Source organism: Entelurus aequoreus, linkage group LG09, assembly GCF_033978785.1.
Source record: "Entelurus aequoreus isolate RoL-2023_Sb linkage group LG09, RoL_Eaeq_v1.1, whole genome shotgun sequence".
Lineage (NCBI taxonomy): Eukaryota > Metazoa > Chordata > Actinopteri > Syngnathiformes > Syngnathidae > Entelurus > Entelurus aequoreus.
In genome coordinates this window covers 38,160,523-38,179,472 of record NC_084739.1, presented here as the reverse complement: position 1 = coordinate 38,179,472, position 18,950 = coordinate 38,160,523, and the positions used below count along the sequence as shown (strand labels likewise).

Sequence of the window (18,950 nt, the reverse complement as noted above, 5' to 3'; positions counted from 1 at the left end):
CCAAACGAGCCAATAGGAGGGATGCTACTGAATGACGTCAGAGAACACGTTGACTGTAAAATCGGCCTTATTTTCAAATGTAGTCATATAACGGGAGGTGATGCTCAGTGTATGGTCCAATTGTTGGCTTTTATTGTACCTTATAATTAAATAAAATGTTTGCATTTATAATTTGAATGTATCTACAATTTACAGGCGAATGACTTGTTTTATTCTCTAAAATGCTTATATTTTTAACAATAGCATAATCATGAGGATGTTTGCACCTATCCTAACCATTTGGGGACATTTGATTTGAAATATCTTAAAAGCAAAGTAAAACATAAAAGTCCTGTTTTTGAAGGGCATACAAACATTTTGGATTCCTGTTTTTTTGGCACAAATGTCTCTATAAGTTCCAATCCTAAACAAAAATATCAAATTTGTAATGATTTTTCAGAATGTTGACCCTTTTTAAGATATTTTGATCAGATAATGTTACAGGTTTAAATAACTAAACTTATGAGTGTTGTCTGTCTATCTGTGTTGGCCCTGTGATGAGGTGGCGACTTGTCCAGGGTGTACCCCGCCTTTTCTGCCCGAATGCAGCTGAGATAGGCTCCAGCGCCCCCCGAGACCCCGAAAAGGACAAGCGGTAGAAAATGGATGGATGGATGGATGCAAATTTACATTATTTGACAATTGTGACATAATTTGACCAAAAGGCCTTCAAAAGATTACAATAATAACAATAATAAACATTACTTGTTTGGTATGTTTGTTTACAGCTGAAGTTCATTGACAAATTTGAGCAAACGAAGTTAAACAAATATATAAATAGAAAATGTTTTTATGTCCTTTGAAAAATTATGTCCTGTGAAAGAATTGGACATTGCATTTTTTTAGTTTACCATGAAAAAAAAATCACATATCATGGAGTAACACAACAAAAAATATGGCCAAATATACTGCAAACAATTACTAAAAAGACAAAAAGGTCCACCTTTGTCCCCTGAGGGTTAAAAATAAATGCTTTGCCAGAATGCAATCGCGATGAAATTATTTGGAACAAATGCAGCTGAGATAGGCACCAGCACCCCCCGTGACCCCGAAAGGAACAAGCGGTTGAAAATGGATGGATGGATGGATGGATTATTTGCATTTTGGGCCAATACTGAAACGGTATCCTGTACATTAAATAAGTAGACCAAAATTATATTTATTTCCATTTACAAAACATAGGCTGAAGATAATGTACATGTGTATTGTTTGTTATGTCTAACATAATAATAAAATAAAGTAAAAAAAAACATACTGTAGCAATGATAACACTCATTAGTTCACGTAATCACTCATACGTTTTTGCTATTAAAGTAACAGAAAAAAATAAAAAATAAATGGCTACTAGTTGCATTAAGTCATCAAACAGCACTCATACACCGATATTTTTCATGACTAAAAATAACAACAACAAACAAAAGAGTAAGTCTGTGTTTGGAATTAATGTTTTTAAAACATATTGTGGATAGAACAGAACATTGGTCTTTGGACATTATCAGGAGCGCAGTCCTCCAAACTAGAAACTTTACATTTTTTGTCCACTCAATCCCAGCTGTCTACAGCAGATGATGGTAAAGGAGTCCCCTTTAATTCCTGGGCTGGAACATGATCTTCACAGTAGCACATTAATATTTGGTGGCTATTGTCGAAGCGGCACAGGCACTTAAAAGACATTGACACTGACATACAATCTGGTACAACAGTCATGCAGTGGTACAACATGGCCATGAGGTAATAATTAACATACAGAGCTGAATGAAGTAAGTATGGTCTATGCTGATCCAGCTAGAGACCCCAGTTTTATTACCCGTGCAACAGAAATAAAAGGGAACCAACTTTAGCATCAAGTTGTATATACACTTTTATAGAAATATACACATCTACCAACACATCTTTTCTACAGCGTTGTTTTCATCTAGCTATCAAGCTTGTCCACAGCTTTTGCGGGTGAAGGCAAAGCCATCCAGTTTGCATAAACACTATCATTGGCATATCTTGTAAAGACTGGATTAGTGGCATCATGTCTGTTGAGCGGTACCGGGCTCTTCTCGGGCCAGTTGGGGTATGACATGCCTAAAAATGAGAACACATCATTTTTTCTGCACTCAGTGAAAGATAAGCAGCGTGCAGACAGTAAGGCTTTTCAATCAAACTCTGTAGTGGTAGGAGAACCAACAAGTGATGACAAACTTGATTCCTTTTACTGACTCAAGTTCTTATAAGTCCATCGCTGAAGTGAATCAGGTACTTGAGTCACTCGTCACAAAGCACATTTGCAGAAACTCACACATTTGCAACTGGTTTCCCTGAGAGTTTTTGTCAAGTACTTGTGACTCAGTGAAACTCTAGTCTTGGTCGTATACCCATCAGTCAGTCAAACCCAAGTCTTTTTCAATGTGTCAGTTAATGAAACTCAAGAATTATTCGAGTACCCCCTAGTCAGTAATATTTGAGTCTTTGTCAACTTGGAAGTTAGTGAAACTTGAGTATCTGTTGAGCACCCGTGTGTCAGTGAAGCTCGTGTCTTCGTCAACTTGCGAGTCAGTGAAACTGTAATATTCATTGAGCACACGTGTCAGAAAAAACAGAGCCACTTTCAAAACGTGACTCAGTGAAACCCGAGTCTTGGTCGAGCACCCATGAGTCAAAATAACTAAAGTCTTTGTTAATTCTGGAGTCAGTAAAAATGTAATATTCGTTGAGTACCCATGTGTCAAGAAAACTCAGGACAATGTCAACACATGATCCAGTGAAACCTGAATCTTTGTTGACTAGTGAGTCAGTGAAACTCAAGTATTTTGTCAACCACCAGTGAGTCAGTGCAACCTGAGTCTTTGTCCCCTCTTGAGTCAGTGAAACTCAAGTCTTTGTCAACCACCCGTAAGTTAGTGAGACTTAAGTCTTTGTCAACCCGTGAGTCAGAGAAACTTGAGTATTCATTGAGCACTCGCATGTCAAGAAAACTTGAGCCCTTCTCAACACGTGACTCAGTCTTCCAAGTCTTGTTCGAGCAGCCATAAGTCAGTAAAACTTGAGTTTTTGTCAACTCGTGTGTCAGTGAAACGCAAGTTTTTGTCAACTTGTCAGTCAGTAAAACTCAAATCTTCGTCACATCGTGAGTCAGTGACGCTTGAGTCTTCGTCAATTTGTTACTGAATAAAACTTGAGTGTTCATCGAGCACCCGCAAGTCAGCAAAACTCTAGTCTTTGTCGGCTCATTAGTCAGTGAAACTCGAGTATTCACTGAGCATCTGTGAGTCAGTGAATCTCGAGTCTTTGTGGAGCACTCGAGAGTCAGTGAAACTCAGTGGATTTGATTGAGTCACAGAGTGATTCAACCATTCGTTTTTTTTGATACATTTAAATACAGTAGTGACACAACTGGTTTCCTTTTGGAATTTAACTGGCAGTAACAGGGGTGAGTGAGCATGTGAGCGAATGAAGGGAGACGAGTACTTGTGACTCCCGCTTAAGATAAAAAAAAACTTTCAAGTTTTGAACAAGTTATGGTTCTGTCATCATTATTTATGATTTATAATCTATTTGTGAAATATCAAGGCATTAAATATTGCAGCCTCAGCAACCAGTACATCTTCTTTTAAACACCACCACCAAAGAGTTGCACTTAAAAGCCTTACTGTTTCTCCATTCACTACTACAATATAGTATGATTATAGATGAATAGCTTCACATGAAAAAGTCAGGAAAATTCAAGACAATCTGGAATTCAAACAACAAGTGGTGATTGAGGACCTGTTTCAAATGTTACTGGTTTATTTAGTGTCAACAAATGAGGACATTAAGACTTTAATATTATAAAAAAGTACAAATATAATGCGGATGAAGAGTGCCGTGCGTTGCATAAATTAGAAAGAATATTTTGTATTTACAAGTGTGTCATTCTTTGGGTGAGTTTTCCTGTACATTAGAAGCAGGTCCAAATAAAACAGAATGCAAGACAACACATAGTACTGTTTGTCACTGAGCCTCTCATTTACGATGAAATGGTCAGGAATATGTAGAAAAAGGCATGCCCAGATCACAGTCACACACACTTGACTATGGAAAGCCAATCAGAACTTGCCAAAAAAAAAGACAGCTCGTGTGTCTTGGTTCTAAAATCTAGTAAATGCATGGGAGATTCTACCATAGAGCTTGTTTTCAATCCATGTGGAGGGGAGGGTTCGAGGGATAGGGGCGTTATTACAGTCCACAAGTGGTGTGTCCTCTTCAGAGAGCGCGTCATCGTACAGCAGGGCATCAGCAGGAGTGGACGCGGCCAGGTCCAGGTAATCCTGACAAAAGCAGATGAAGGTGTGATTAGTCTGATTATGGGGGAGGGGCGGGGGTTAGAACTGTAATGATTTCACATAAACACACGCGCACAGCACAACAATTGGACTCAATAAACAAAATTGTTGGACTGCGACACACGTCTTCTAACAGAAGGGCATCAGGTGCAGTGTTCTGGCAGGGTTACATTATTTTTCCATTAAACACAGCACAAGTACATGTGCAGCGCTTGCCATTGATGTTTACCTGTATATGGTTCTTGCACATAATCAACCAAGCCAAAAACAAAACACTGTAATTTTTCACTGTCAAGCCTCAATGTATTTTTGGTCAGGAATGGCCCTAATAAAAAAGGTAGTAGAATAATTTGATTCATCCCAGCCAAAAGTTTGTTTTAAGTCCTGTGACTTTTTCTGAGATATTTACTTCCTACGAACAAAGTGGTGGTCCACCAAACCAACTTGGCTAGTGTGCAGCACACAGAGTGCAAACTATCTAAGTATGCAAGAGGCCAAGATCTAAAAGCCGATACGAGCAAAATCGTACGTTATCAAAAAAAGATTTGTCAAGTGATCTCAAGGATTACGCGTCGGGCGCATGTCATGTCAAACTATCTGGTGCTTCGGACGTCATTCTACACAGCAAAACAGTTGAAAACTTGAAAAAAAGCACGGAGGTCTACAACGGTAAGATTCTACCGGATAAATTGTGCATCGTTTTTGCTCGAGTAAAGTTGCATTTCATGATTTAACTTTGTGTGTTGCAAGGATGCGTCCTTGTAAACAAACCTGCAAGTAGCACTCGATAACATTGATTCACTGTTTTTCATTTTCCCATAATGTTAACCACCCATGAAGTTAATCAAAGTCAACACTGAAGACCTTGAGCTTTGTTGTTGCACACATCGTTAGGAGCATGCGCGGTTTTCCCTGTCTTTATTAAAATAAAACTATAGATATCAACATTGTGAATGTGCTGAAAGCTTCATTTATAATTGCTGCCTTTGGTAAAAGCTTAACTCGTCTAGATTTTGCTCTTTTTTTTAGACTCGCTGAGTTTGTGGTTTACGAAACACTCGACAGCGAAAATGCGCTTTAAGAACTCTGAAACAAGATAAAATACAAATAATATCAAGATAATAGTTTAATGGGAAATACTATACTTTAAAAGTATATCAAACAAACCTTTAACGAAGCGATTACTGCAAACTTGTGCGTTTCTTGTCGTCATTTTGGAAAATCTTGCACTGTGGCGACTTGTCCAGGGTGTACCCCGCCTTCCGCCCGAATGTAGCTGAGATAGGCTCCAGCACCCCCCGCAGCCCCAAAAGGGACAAGCGGTAGAAAATGGATGGATGGATGTTTCGCCCTTCTTGATTACCTCTCAAGGAACTATAAATAAATGTTTATCCTTTTCGCAATTTGAACGGTTCCAACTGCCTTAAACAATGCAAGCATAAGGCTTTTTTATCTTAGAGAAAGGCAAAATGCCGCCCAGAACGCTATGACAACGGTCGCTCGCTGGCCCACAACTTCGAGCCTCGCATATTTAATGAGCCTGACGTGACGTCAGGTGAATACCACCAATTCGTGAAGAGAAGTTCCTTCATTCACTTTCGACCACTTCTTAAAATGTTCAGGGTCATTATGGGTGAGCTGGAGTTTACCCCAGTTGATTTTGGCCAAGAGATTCTAGACCAGCTAAAATTATAAATAAAACTGACTTGACTGGACTTGAGAGGCGGGGTACACCCTGGACTGGTCGCTAGTCAATCACACGTACCTTCACACCTATGTGAATCCAATTAATAATGTAAATTATGTTCAAGTTAATAATTATTTTTTTAAACAACATTTTTAATGGGATAAACTAAATATTTCACACAAACGACAGAATTCCTCCTTAGCAAATAGTGTCAGTGGTCAGAATATGAATTCAAATATTCACTTAAATATGATTATATACAGTATATAAACTATATATATATATATATATATATATATATATATATATATATATATATATATATATATATATATATATATATATATATATATATATATATATATATATATATATATATATATATATATATATATATATATATATATAATACAGATTCTAATAATAAATCATTATTATTAGGAATTTCTTCTATGCTTTCTCCTACATATACATATAGTTTGATTATTTTTTACCTTTCTTCTTCCACCTCATATGCGTTTCAAAATGTTGGTGCTGTGTATGAATGTAAAAAGGTGCGCTTTGATGACATTATGACGTCTGTGTTGGGTGATGTGTTCCAAGCTAGGTTTTCTGCTATCCAGGTGGAACAAACCATTTAGCTTTTTTCTATAGAGGGTATAGGTAGTCTTAGACGTTCCTAATTTGATTCAAGCAACGTTATTATTGAACTTTCATGACAATATTTATTTTATTTTAACATTTACACAATTTTTTTTTAATACAACCTGCATATGACAGAAAAAAAAAATCTTCAAACTTTACAAAAGCCTAACCCAGTACAACATCTCCACTTTCCCCTCCACTTTGATACCCCTGTTACCAAGTATTTTTATTGGTTACCAATAAAGAGATTGACAATTGATCAACAATGTCCTGCAGTGCTTCACCATACCCGACTTTTCACCATCATCTTTTCCAGTTCTTTGCTGATGTCAGAGAAAGTCGGCCTCTTGTCTGATTCTTGTTTCCAGCATCGGACCATGAGGTTATACCTGCAGAGGAAAGGTTTTTGCAGTGGCTTATGTAAATATTATTTCTTATTTCCAGACATTTCCGTCAATTGTACTGTATTGCACATAGAAGCTATCTGTGAATATTCTCATTCAATGCAACTGTACTCTAGACTAGACTAGTCAAAACCTTTTCCAAGACAACCTGAACAGTCCAGTTGCGATTGATTCAACCCCCTGAGAAGAGGATATGTTGCAAAGTAACAAAGAAGTCAGCTCACATTTCCTCTGAGCAGTTCTCTGGTCTCTCCATCCTGTAGCCAGTCTTCAGGAGGTTGAAGAGGCGTTCAGGCGCAATGCCTGGGTATGGATTACCCCCCAGTGTCACAATCTCCCATAGGAGCACACCAAAGGACCAGCTACATGAAAACAAATATGTTATCTTTAATAATTATTCATAATAGAATCAGGTCTTATAAAAATTATGTACTTACACGTCACTTTGTGTTGTGTAAATGTGATCAAAGAGGGACTCTATCGCCATCCATTTAACAGGTATACGACCCTTGATAAAAGATATCAGAAGGTTTTGATGGTGAATTCAAAGATACTAAGGACATTTTGAAAATAAGAGACTTTTCTTTTCACCTTGCTCCTCTTAACATAAGAGTCCTCCTCATACACATCTCTGGAGAGGCCAAAGTCTGAGATTTTCATCTTTCTTCCTTCTGCTACAAGCACATTTCGTGCTGCAAGGTCCCTGTGTACAAGCTGTTTGAACACAAAAAATCATTTTCAATCATCCAACCTTGAAAGGAAACAAGCAGCACAGTTACATGTGTCGGAAAAGTTGCAAACCTTCATTTCAGCTAAATACTGCATGCCTCGGGATATCTGCCATGCAAAGGAGATCAGGTCACCCATAGTGAGCGCCCTGTCGTCTGGGTTCTCCAAGTAGCTGGAGTTTCGGTTGGCATCCCTTCCCATGAAGCTCGGGCCAACTTTCCGGCTCTCGCGAAGGAAGTTGCGAAGTGACCCAAACTTGGCATATTCCACGATCAGATATAATGGACCTATTCAGAAAAACTCAGTCTTCAGGCTCCTTAGTCAACACGCATGCTGTGACTGAGGAGCGAGGCTGGGGTCTTACCATCTTGGCTGCATGCTCCGTACATCTTTATGACGTGAGGATGGTTGACTTGCTTGAGTAAAGTGAATTCTGACAGCAGGTCTCGAAGCTCACTGTGGGACGCGTTATCTACGACAGCAAAGATTTAAATAAATCAGCTTAGAGCAAAAATATTGTTAAATGTCAATCAAAAGTGAGCAACTTTTTATGTAGTTATTCATTTATAAGTCTAGTTTATTTATTAAGGAAGGATTACTGATTTAGCTAAAGCTAATGTACGTCATGGCTATTAAACTGGCGGCCCGTGGGACAAATTCGGCCTAAAAAATGGCATCAGCCAGGCATGCGGCTTCAGTTCGAAACCTGTGAGGGATTCGCGTTTTTGCAGCAGATTCCCAATCACATCAAAGAACTTCTGTCATTTAAAAGATCTTCGATTAGCATTTTGGTAGTAGGGCCTTAAAACAGCAGAGCGCTCGTCTGGAGATTTTACCTTTGAACCAGGTACCTGGGAATCTAATTTTGTGTGTGTTCATGTGTTATTAAATGCCAATTGTTTAATAATACAATGTCATTTTTAAACTGAACATTTAACAATGAGCTGATAACGATAACTGTGCTGTTAATTTGTAATACCTTGTTTTCTTACACTTCAGAGTCTGATTTGAAAGCATTATACAGTAAATTATGCATGCAGTTGCAATTCCAAGACGTTAGATGGCGCCAGTGCAAATAGGCTACGGCAGAGTCGTGTATCGAGACAGTATGGAGAGCTGAGCAACAGGCACCATGTTAGGTAACCAGGACGCATGCAACTGCAGTCTTTCTGATGTTAGTTTCCCTGACGAAATTAACCAAAATGATAAGTCTAAATATAGTTTTAAACATACTCCAGCTCATAAACTTACAATAAAACATATTTTTATTTCGTCAAAGTATAATTTGGACGTGTTGAAATCGCCATATATAATCGCTGATGATATTCAGTGGCATGTCCATGGCAAAGCCAATATTGTATCGAGCTAGTGCTATTTGGAAAGGTTGAGCCTTACTTTATGTTCGAGCGTTTTCTGTCGGACATACTTGCTTTGTTGGCGTAAAACGTTTCAATGTTACCTAGAGGCAGTTTGGCTGAGTTTACTCTGAATGCTGCCTGAGTGCTTGTTTGCCCGCCAAGTGTTTGAGCCGTTGCCTAGTTCGCAACCGGACAATACATCACAGCAACAATATCGATACCCACTAGTACCGACGGAATTCGGTCAGTTCCTATAAAAGTAGATAATTTGGTACCCATCTGTACACTTGTCGTATAGAGCAGTGGTTCTCAAATGGGGGTACACGTACCCCCGGGGGCTCTTGAAGGTATGCCAAGGGGTACGTGAGATTTTTTTTAAATTTCTGTCAAAAAGAACTGTGAAAAGAAATGCAACATTGCAATATTCAGTGTTGACAGCTAGATTTTTTTGTGGACATGTTCCATAAATATTGATGTTAAAGATTTCTTTTTTTGTGAAGAAATGTTTAGAATTAAGTTCATGAATCCAGATGGATCTCTATTACAGTCCCCAAAGAGGGCACTTTAAGTTGATGATTACTTCTATGTGTAGAAATCTTTATTTATAATTGAATCACTTATTTTTATATATTTTTTTCAAAATAGTTCAAGAAAGACCGCAACAAATGAGCAATATTTTGCACTGTTATACAATTTAATAAATCAGAAACTGATGACATAGTGCTGTATTTTACTTCTTTATCTCTTTTTTTTAACCAAAAATACTTTGCTCTGATTAGGGGGTACTTGAATTAAAAAAATGTTCACAGGGGGTACATCACTGAAAAAAGGTTGAGAACCACTGCTATAGAGGATCTTTGACAAGACGTTTTTGTGTGTGTCCTTAATAGTGGTCCTGATAAATAGAGGATCTTTTCACTAGCGTTTTTGCAGTTGGTCTTTAAAAACAGCAACGAGCCCCTGTTATACAGGGTGTGTCAGTACAATTCCAACACTGTTGACATTGATCGCATTGTTCGATGTGGACATTATCTACTGTGAGTTCTCGTCACAGGGACAGAGAAACCCCATTTAGTTGTCCCAGTCCGATTGCTGCAGCAGTGGCAGTACTGGTGAGAATTTTTTTTTTCGTGGAGGGAAAAATTCTGGGAAAAAAACGACCGGGTCGACGCTGGGAAACAAGGAAAAAAAACTGCATTTGCTAGCAAAAATGTTGACAAGCATGCATGATGGTACAGGTGTGCACGAAGGTGTGGTCAAGAAGACTGTGAAAGCGTGTTACTCTATTGAAGAAGAAAACTTATAGTTTGGAATTAGAAGATATATTTTTTGGCTTTTCTGACCATCCTCGTATAGAAGATCTCTGACTCGGTTTAACATATTGCTTTCGTTTTAATGTTTGACTTTATCACCATTTGGTGAGAATTTTTTTTTTTAAGTATGTCAGTGCCTTAGGTTGACAGTATATATAATGTTTGGTACTTAATGCTTAGCTTGATGAAAACGAAACATTTTTGTCAAATAGATGTATAAACAAACACTCTGCTTACCTTTAAGCATTTTCACAGCCACTGTAGTGTAACCTGCTTTCCCTTTCAACCTGAATGCTGTTGCCTTGACAACCTTTCCAAACTCCCCTTCTCCCAAAGTCTTGCCAAGCACCAGGTTCTTACGAGGGAATTCCCACTTAGGATCCTCCTGTTGAAAGGAAACAAAGATGACAAATCACAAACTTAACATCAGCAGGATGCAGCAATTGAGGAGCATCTTACAGGTATTTTAAAGGTGTCCGTTTCGATGGATTCCTGGGAGCTTCTGCGTAAGTTGTTACCAGGGAAGCTGATGGGATAGGCCTGGGCGGGTCTGCGGAATGTCATCTCAGCCGAGGCTATCGGGGGTTTGGGCGAGTTCTTGTGGTAGCGGTGGATGAAATAGGAAGAGAGGAGGATGGAGACGACGAAGGAGAGGAGCAAAGCTGTGGCGATGATGGTCTTACACATGTCGTCACATATCACCTCTGGGGGAAGACAGCAGAATGTGTTTTTTATCATGACATTTTTCGACTCTATTCTGTGAAAAAAACATGTAAAACTGTGTCATTGCAGGAATCTGCAAAAAGAAGAACATATGGGATAAATTAACCATTTTAAACGGGATTGGCTGGTGACCAGTCTAGGGTCTCTCGCCCAAAGTTAGCTGGCAAAGGCTCCAGCATACCTGCAACCCCACTGAGGATAAGCGGCATGAGAACCATTTTCTTCTGATCAGTTCCAAAATAGATTTTTTTCTGCAAGTTCAATGCAAGATTGCTCTGATATCCTATGCTGCATAACAGTTGACATGTTATGATATGCTATGCTAATCCGCAGTAATAATAATAATAATAATAATTAGCTTTTTTGTCTCAGAGGAGAAATTTGTCTTGGACATCAAGACACAACGTTTTACTACATACATACATACATACAGTTCATCCAACAATACAGTGACGACAGTGAACTGTGCGCAGGTATATCAGTTAGTTATGAGATAACACATTACACTCCCCCCGTATTGCACACCTCCCGTATTGCATCGAACATTGCACTCCTTATTATTGCATCCTGTTATTACAGTAGTTTTCTGTTGTTAAAGGCCTACTGAAACCCACTATTACCGACCACACAGTCTGATAGTTTATATATCAATGATGAAATCTTAACATTGCAACACATGCCAGTACGGCCGGGTTAGATTAGTAAAGTGCAATTTTAAATTTCCCGCAAAATATCCTGCTGAAAACGTCTCGGTATGATGACGTTTGCGCATGACGTCACGGATTGTAGCGGACATTTTGGGACACCATTGTGGCCAGCTATTAAGTCGTCTGTTTTCATCGCAAAATTCCACTAGTTCTGGACATCTGTGTTGGTGAATCTTTTGCAATTTGTTTAATGAACAATGAAGACAGCAAAGAAGAAAGTTGTAGGTGGGAAGCGGTGTATTAGTGGCCGGCTGCAGCAACACAAACACGTAGCCGGTGTTTCATTGTTTACATTCCCGAAATATGACAGTCAAGCTTTACCATTGGCCTGTGGAGAACTGGGACAACAGAGACTCTAACCAGGAGGACTTTGAGTTGGATACGCATGCTTGTGGAGAACTGGGACAACAGAGACTCTTACCAGGAGGACTTTGAGTTGGATACGCGCTACCGTGAGTACGCAGCTGCGGCTTCCAAACATTTGATCGCTTGCCCGTACGTGCGTGCCGCTATGTACATGTCACGTACGTAACTTTGGGGAAATATATGTGCTGTATGAACTTTGCGGAGGTGAACGGTACTTTGGGCTGTGGGATTGAGTGTGTTGTGCGGGTGTTTGATTTGTATTGGCGGGTTGTATGGACGGGAGGGGGGAGGTGTTTGTTATGCGGATTAATTTGTGGCATATTAAATATAAGCCTGGTTGTGTTGTGGCTAATAGAGTATATATATGTCTTGTGTTTATTTACTGTTTTAGTCATTCCCAGCTGAATATCAGGTCCCACCCGCCTCTCACAGCATCTTCCCTATCTGAATCGCTTCCACTGCCCTCTAATCCTTCACTCTCACTTTCCTCATCCACAAATCTTTCATCCTCGCTCAAATTAATGGGGTAATCGTCGCTTTTTCGGTCCGAATCGCTCTCGCTGCTGGTGGCCATGATTGTAAACAATGTGCAGATGTGAGGAGCTCCACAACCTGTGACGTCACGCTACTTCCGGTACAGGCAAGGCTTTTTTATCAGCGACCAAAAGTTGCGAACATTATCGTTGATGTTCTCTACTAAATCCTTTCAGCAAAAATATGGCAATATCGCGAAATGATCAAGTATGACACATGGAATGGACCTGCTATCCCCGTTTAAATAAGAAAATCTCATTTCAGTAGGCCTTTAAGTGCTTTGATTGCCAGTGGGACAAAGGAAAATCTATACATGTTGAGTTTGTATGTTGCTGTTCTGTACCGTTTACCATTTGGCATCAACACAATTTCACTATGAAGTATGTGGTGTGGGTCACGGGTGATTTTAAGGCCCTGCTTCCTCACGGTCTTGTCGAATATTTCTGGAAGGGAACAAGGGGGCTGCATGCCAATTATTTTACCAACCCTCTTGATAAGGTTTTGAAGTTGGGTTTTGAGTTTGACAGACAGATTTCCAAACCATGTGGAGATGCCATAACGGATGACAGATTCAATGTTTGCCTTATAAATTAACGTCATGATATTGCTTGCCACACCGTGGACCCTGAGCCTTCTTAGAAAGTGCAGGCGTTGGTTAATACGGGAGCAAACAGAGTCAACTTTGTTGGCTCAGGTTAACTGGGAATCAAAACAAATACCCAAGTACTTATAGGAGGACACCTGCTCTCCCCATGGATAATGATCGGGCTGTGATCCCCCACAGATTTTGATTTTTTTTACATTTAAAATCAGATTTTTCTCCTCACACCACCTCACAGCTCCTTCTATCTCTTGTTTGTATGAGTCGATACAGTCCTTATTTCATGGCTGTACTTTCGTATTTACGCTTCAATGTGTGTACTACAGAATGTGACCTGCATACCTGAGGGTGCACAATTGACAGGGTAGAACTGTCCCAAATCTATTACTGTCGTTGTGCACAATATTCATCCAATTATTCTCCTAGTTCTTAATTGTATTAGTTTTGTAAAATGTGCATATTTTGCAGAACATTCTGTAGTAGAATCTCTCCCCCCTCCCCATGAATTGATTTACGTGGACCCCAACTTAAACAAGTTGAAAAACTTATTCGGGTGTTACCATTTAGTGGTCAATTGTACGGAATATGTTCTGAACTGTGCAATCTACTAATAAAATGTTCAATCAATCAATCAATCAAAACCTCCTACACGCACAAACACAAAATAGGTATTGAATAAATCTAAAGTTACTCAATAGTTACTCACTACCTAAGTACTTTTTTCATCAAATACTTATGTACTCTTACTTATGGTACTTTTTCCCAATTTACTTGAGTCAGGTTATTCTAAAGCAAGGGTGTCAAACTCATTTTAGCTTAGGGGCTGCATATAGGAAAATCTGTGCTACGCGGGCCGGACTATTAAAATCATGGCATTAAAACAAAAAAAATAAAGACAACTTTAGATTGTTTTCTTTGTCTTACTTTGGCCAAAAATAGAACAAACACATTCTGAAAATATTACGGTACAATAAAAATATAGAAAAAAATACCGGCAGCGGTAAAGTTTAGATCCATGAGGGAAAGAAGAAAGTGAATGAATGTGTATAACTGAACACATTTACATATGCATAAAAAATGGTTTTCTCTTGTATTATTTTTTTAATGAATCAAGTAACGTTTATGACAATTTTTTCCCAAAACACAATATAGAATGTGAGATATAACAGGATAATGCATACATTTATCATTTGTTTTCAAAGCGGTTACAAAAAAGTGGGGCCCCAAAAATTTACTGTGGGACCCCATTTTTATGACTTGATGGGGTCCCTAGGACCCCATTTTGAAAATTCCTAGCGTCAACTCTACTCTGATGGAGTATTGGTGCGTGCAAAACAGCAGCATGGCTACTCCACCCACCTTTGCATTGCATTTAGCTGTAGTTCTCAGTGTGAATGCACACATTGACTCAAAATGCAAAGTATAAGTACACAAAATGAGACCCAGTCTGTTTATTTTTTTTTACCTTCAATATCTTCCTTCTCGCAGAAGCATCTCTCAGTGTAGCAGTAGCAGGTCCCGTAGCCAGCCTGGATACCGTTCCTCAGGCCCAGTTCATGACCTCCAATGACAGTCTCCTCTTCACACAGAAGGAAGTTAACAGTGTGAGTGCAGCAGTTTAAATGTGCCTCATTTTAATTTTGAAAGGGTATTAACAGAACATACTTGTGCAGTCCTGCGGGCATATTGATGTATCTTTGCTTTCAATAGCGTCACAAAAGCTATCCGGACATGTGCGCAGGTCAGGTGAGCAGGTGGAGTAGTTTTCTGAAATTCCTGCAATTGCATATCATTTAATCTCATGAAACAATCCAAACTATTTTAGGTTCACAATTGCTTATTTGGTCTTTAAAGATATATTTGAAAAAACAAACAAAAAAGAACCTTTTTCGGTGCCTTGCCTCCACTGGCATCTCCCAGTGGTTGCCCCCAGGCCGCGGGTGGATTCGCATTCTCCTTGACGTCTGTTTTCTGCACAGGACAGCAACTGCTGGCTCTCCTGACTGCCCTGGTTTACTGCATAAACAGGTGCGAATAATCTAAATCAGAGGTGTCCAAAGTGTGGCCTGGGGCCATTTTGGCATATTCAATAAATAAAATGAAGTTACTATATAATATTCGATATTACATTTTTATTTACTCTGTCACTTAAAGTGTTTGAAGGTGTTTCACCTTCACTATCCAGAATGATTTGGATCTGAGTGCTGGCCTCCATCTGAGTGTGTTCTTCCTGAGCTACGACAACGTACTGCAGATCTTGGCACTCTGGTTTTTGCAGCGCCTCCGAATCGTTCACGTAAAGGAGTCCCCACATTTCATCCGAGACCTGTGAGATGCTTATGGCTGCATAGCAGGACAGCTCGCCAGCGGAGATGTTCTTATCAGGCACCTTGAGCTGGTATGTGATTCTGAAACCGTCAAACTGCTGGCAGTTTTCCACACAGACTCTGCCAACCTGAGACGGGGCAAAGAGGGACAATCGTCAAAGAAAAGGTCGACTTAGTGAATAATGTGTTTCAGATGGTGTTTATTGAGCCAGCAGGGGGTGGTCTAGTGAAGAACTCGGCTCCCGCACAAACCGAATAGACATGACGCAGTACAGAGTATTCTAGCAGAGATGACAGCATCACTTACTTCAAACTGAACGTCTGATAAGATTAATCATGTTGCAGGAACAAAACAACACAGCAAATGTATAGGGTTGTAGCATAATGACATAATCAAATGTACATAGTTGGCCATTAAACATTTGCATAAAAGGGGATAATAAACAAGAGCAAAACACATTTTGAAGAAGATTTCGAACAGCAAATGAACGCTTATTTATTTAAAAAAAAACGCTTCTGAGTAGGGTACCGACCGAACTCCTTTGGTATTACTGGGTTCTGATTGCCGTAAAATCAAGCGGTACCATATTTTGATACTTTTGTTGCACATGACATCACGTTCGGTTGCACGGTTCAAGCACTTGGAGGACAAACAGGCGTATTCGTAGCAGACTGCCACTAGGTAATGCTGCACTTTTTCTATGCAAACAAGACAGGTATACCTGATAAAAAGTAAGCCCTTAAAATTAAGGCTACACTTTTCAAAATGCGCCAGGTCAACGCTAATTTATATTGGGTATGTCATATACATGTTATTGATTAGCATAAGCAATTTTACATGGCAAAATTTAACACCTCCAAATTTGGTGACCAAAACTACAACTAAGATGAACGTAATAATCAACAGCTGGTGTAAAATAAGTACAATACTTACAATTTAAACACTTTGTAGGCAACACACCGGAGTCATCTAACATCCAGGAATTGCAACTGCATGCAAAGCCAACTATATAATAGGGCTGGGTAAAATAATCGATTTAATCAATTGCTGATCTATATATTTAAAATTTTGCAATAGCAATTCACAGGGCCTAGTATCAAAGTGTAAGTAAATATTTGAATGTAGATCTAATTGAAGGGTGATTAATATATTTAGAATCGAATTGATTTGGGAAATTGGCCATGATACCCAGTCCTACTATACTATATTAACAAAAGAAACAATAATGAAATACAAAAATATGTCTGTCTGTAAATAAATAAATAAACTAGTAGTAGTGTGCAAAAACAATATCTAACAACTGAAAAGCAATGTTTCATTATCAGATCAGTGTTGAATGTTAAATTGAATTTTTTTTTAATCATGTAACAAATTAGTATTTATTACCACATTAACACATAGAAAATCACTGCATTTTGATACTGTTGCGTACCAGTATCGATTGCCAGATAGCGTATCCGTTCAAATGTGAAAGGTACCCATCCCAGCCTGGGAGAAATATGTGCTTTATTGTCGTAATCTCTATAAGTCTCTTCAGTAAATTTGCCGCTTGTCCAAAGTAGCTAAGTTAGCAATACAGATTATTCTTGCTATGTTTTCTTGTGACAGTGTTTAAAGGCAAAATTATTGGTGTAACCATATTTGCCCATGTGTAAAAAATAATCTCAAAGCTAGTCCAATAATACATTCCTGAGCTGTGGTCAAGAAGAAATCACTGGACTCCTCTGCCAACAAACTATTTCAAGGATCAAATGAAAACTGTGAAAAAAATGGACACCTGAAATAATCCATCAACATGACCCAGCCTCAGAGATTAGCTTGAGGTACAACAGTATATCAATCAATACATATCAACCATAACAAACCCATTGAAAATCACATTTTTGACATTCGGAAATTGGCTTTGTGAGCAACATAAAATTGACGTTTGATTTACTGATGACAGTCTCAACATTTCTGAGTACCTGAGCATAAAGTGAAGCTCTGCGTGTGAGCTTGAAGATATGCGTGATGTTGTCAAAGTGGACGTGGACGGGTAAGATGGTGACATTGAAACGCAGCAACACTGTTCCCTCTAGACCAGGGTAGGTGGTGTCATTGACCAGGTAGTCCAGCTTCACACTGCGATTCTCTGTCACAAACAAGTTCCTCTTGAGGACCAGCTCTAAAGAAAAGATAGGAAAAAGGTTTATTCACATACAAACTACTCATAAACTATAAATAAGGTGTTGGGATCACTTACGATAATTATGAACGGTCTCTCTGACGCCATTATGTGCGGCTTTCTTTTCACTGAAGCTGCTTTTTACATCAAATGTTTCCCTTGTCCATTGATCAGTGCTGAGCAAGGTCTCAACATACCTATTGTGACTTTGGTCTATGGAATAGATGGCGGTCAAATCCCTGTCAAAAACGGACAATGTACCATAGGTACCACCCTGGAAAGCAACACAAGACAGAACAACACATCAGTGTTTCTATCAACGACATTCCAAGATCAGTATTTTATTTATCTTCTCACTTTAGTCCGATTGAAACTGATGATAATATCAGCTGCCTCTGTTCCGTTCACGTAGGGTGCGTTATCATCCTCATCATTAACGAAAACATCCAGTGGAGTGTCCAGTGTTGTAATGGCCGCCTCTGTCCGAACTGTGCAAACCAACAGAAGCCTATAACGTTCACTCTCCTCTCGGTCCAAAGGAGCAGTCACTATTAGTTCTGAGGTGTTCTGGTTCACAGCAAAGGGGGCAGGCGTCTCTGTTAGAAGAGAAAATATACATCACCGCTTGGAGTACACTGTCTACAATGGGAATATATTAGGAGACTACATCGGTCCCTCAAGCCGATCTATAGTTAAGTATCCCATAAGGCTATGGTGGACAGTAGTGTTGTACACAGCTTGGCATTATAGCTATTATTTTCATTGTGACACAGTGTGAATGGTTCCAAAAAAAAAACATAACACTTGTTGGCACCGCAACGGTAGAGCGAGGCACAATTCAGCCCACCAATTGGTTGACACAGAATTGGAATGTGTCATATCTAAATGGAGGGTTGTACCCTTCATGGTGTCAGAAGTGGGATGTCAATTTTAAGTCCTTTTGTCTTTACTAGGAGAGAGGGAGGGAGGTGGTGTGGCGCAGTGTGTAGTCTGTGTGACTGTGTATATTTTCTGAATAACCCTTTACAATAAGGTTTAAGTT

The 18,950-nt window shown here is 39.2% G+C and overlaps 1 protein-coding gene across 1 annotated transcript in view; it reads right to left on the bottom strand.

The window, feature by feature from the left end:
* Positions 1–1,202: 1,202 nt before the first annotated feature.
* The window catches only part of ret (ret proto-oncogene receptor tyrosine kinase), a 50,861-nt gene continuing 33,113 nt past the window's right edge, over positions 1,203–18,950 (bottom strand). Inside the window, exons 4-20 of the mRNA XM_062058719.1 lie at positions 18,266–18,504; positions 17,987–18,182; positions 17,709–17,908; positions 15,589–15,871; positions 15,301–15,432; positions 15,082–15,192; positions 14,882–14,995; positions 10,945–11,189; positions 10,723–10,870; positions 8,179–8,286; positions 7,887–8,101; positions 7,677–7,799; positions 7,523–7,593; positions 7,310–7,447; positions 6,971–7,070; positions 4,187–4,334; positions 1,203–2,112 (exon numbers count right to left, since the gene is read on the bottom strand). Coding sequence (XP_061914703.1) covers positions 1,955–2,112; positions 4,187–4,334; positions 6,971–7,070; positions 7,310–7,447; positions 7,523–7,593; positions 7,677–7,799; positions 7,887–8,101; positions 8,179–8,286; positions 10,723–10,870; positions 10,945–11,189; positions 14,882–14,995; positions 15,082–15,192; positions 15,301–15,432; positions 15,589–15,871; positions 17,709–17,908; positions 17,987–18,182; positions 18,266–18,504 — 2,729 coding nt within the window. The 3' untranslated portion in view covers positions 1,203–1,954. The remainder of the gene's footprint in view (positions 2,113–4,186; positions 4,335–6,970; positions 7,071–7,309; positions 7,448–7,522; positions 7,594–7,676; positions 7,800–7,886; positions 8,102–8,178; positions 8,287–10,722; positions 10,871–10,944; positions 11,190–14,881; positions 14,996–15,081; positions 15,193–15,300; positions 15,433–15,588; positions 15,872–17,708; positions 17,909–17,986; positions 18,183–18,265; positions 18,505–18,950) is intronic.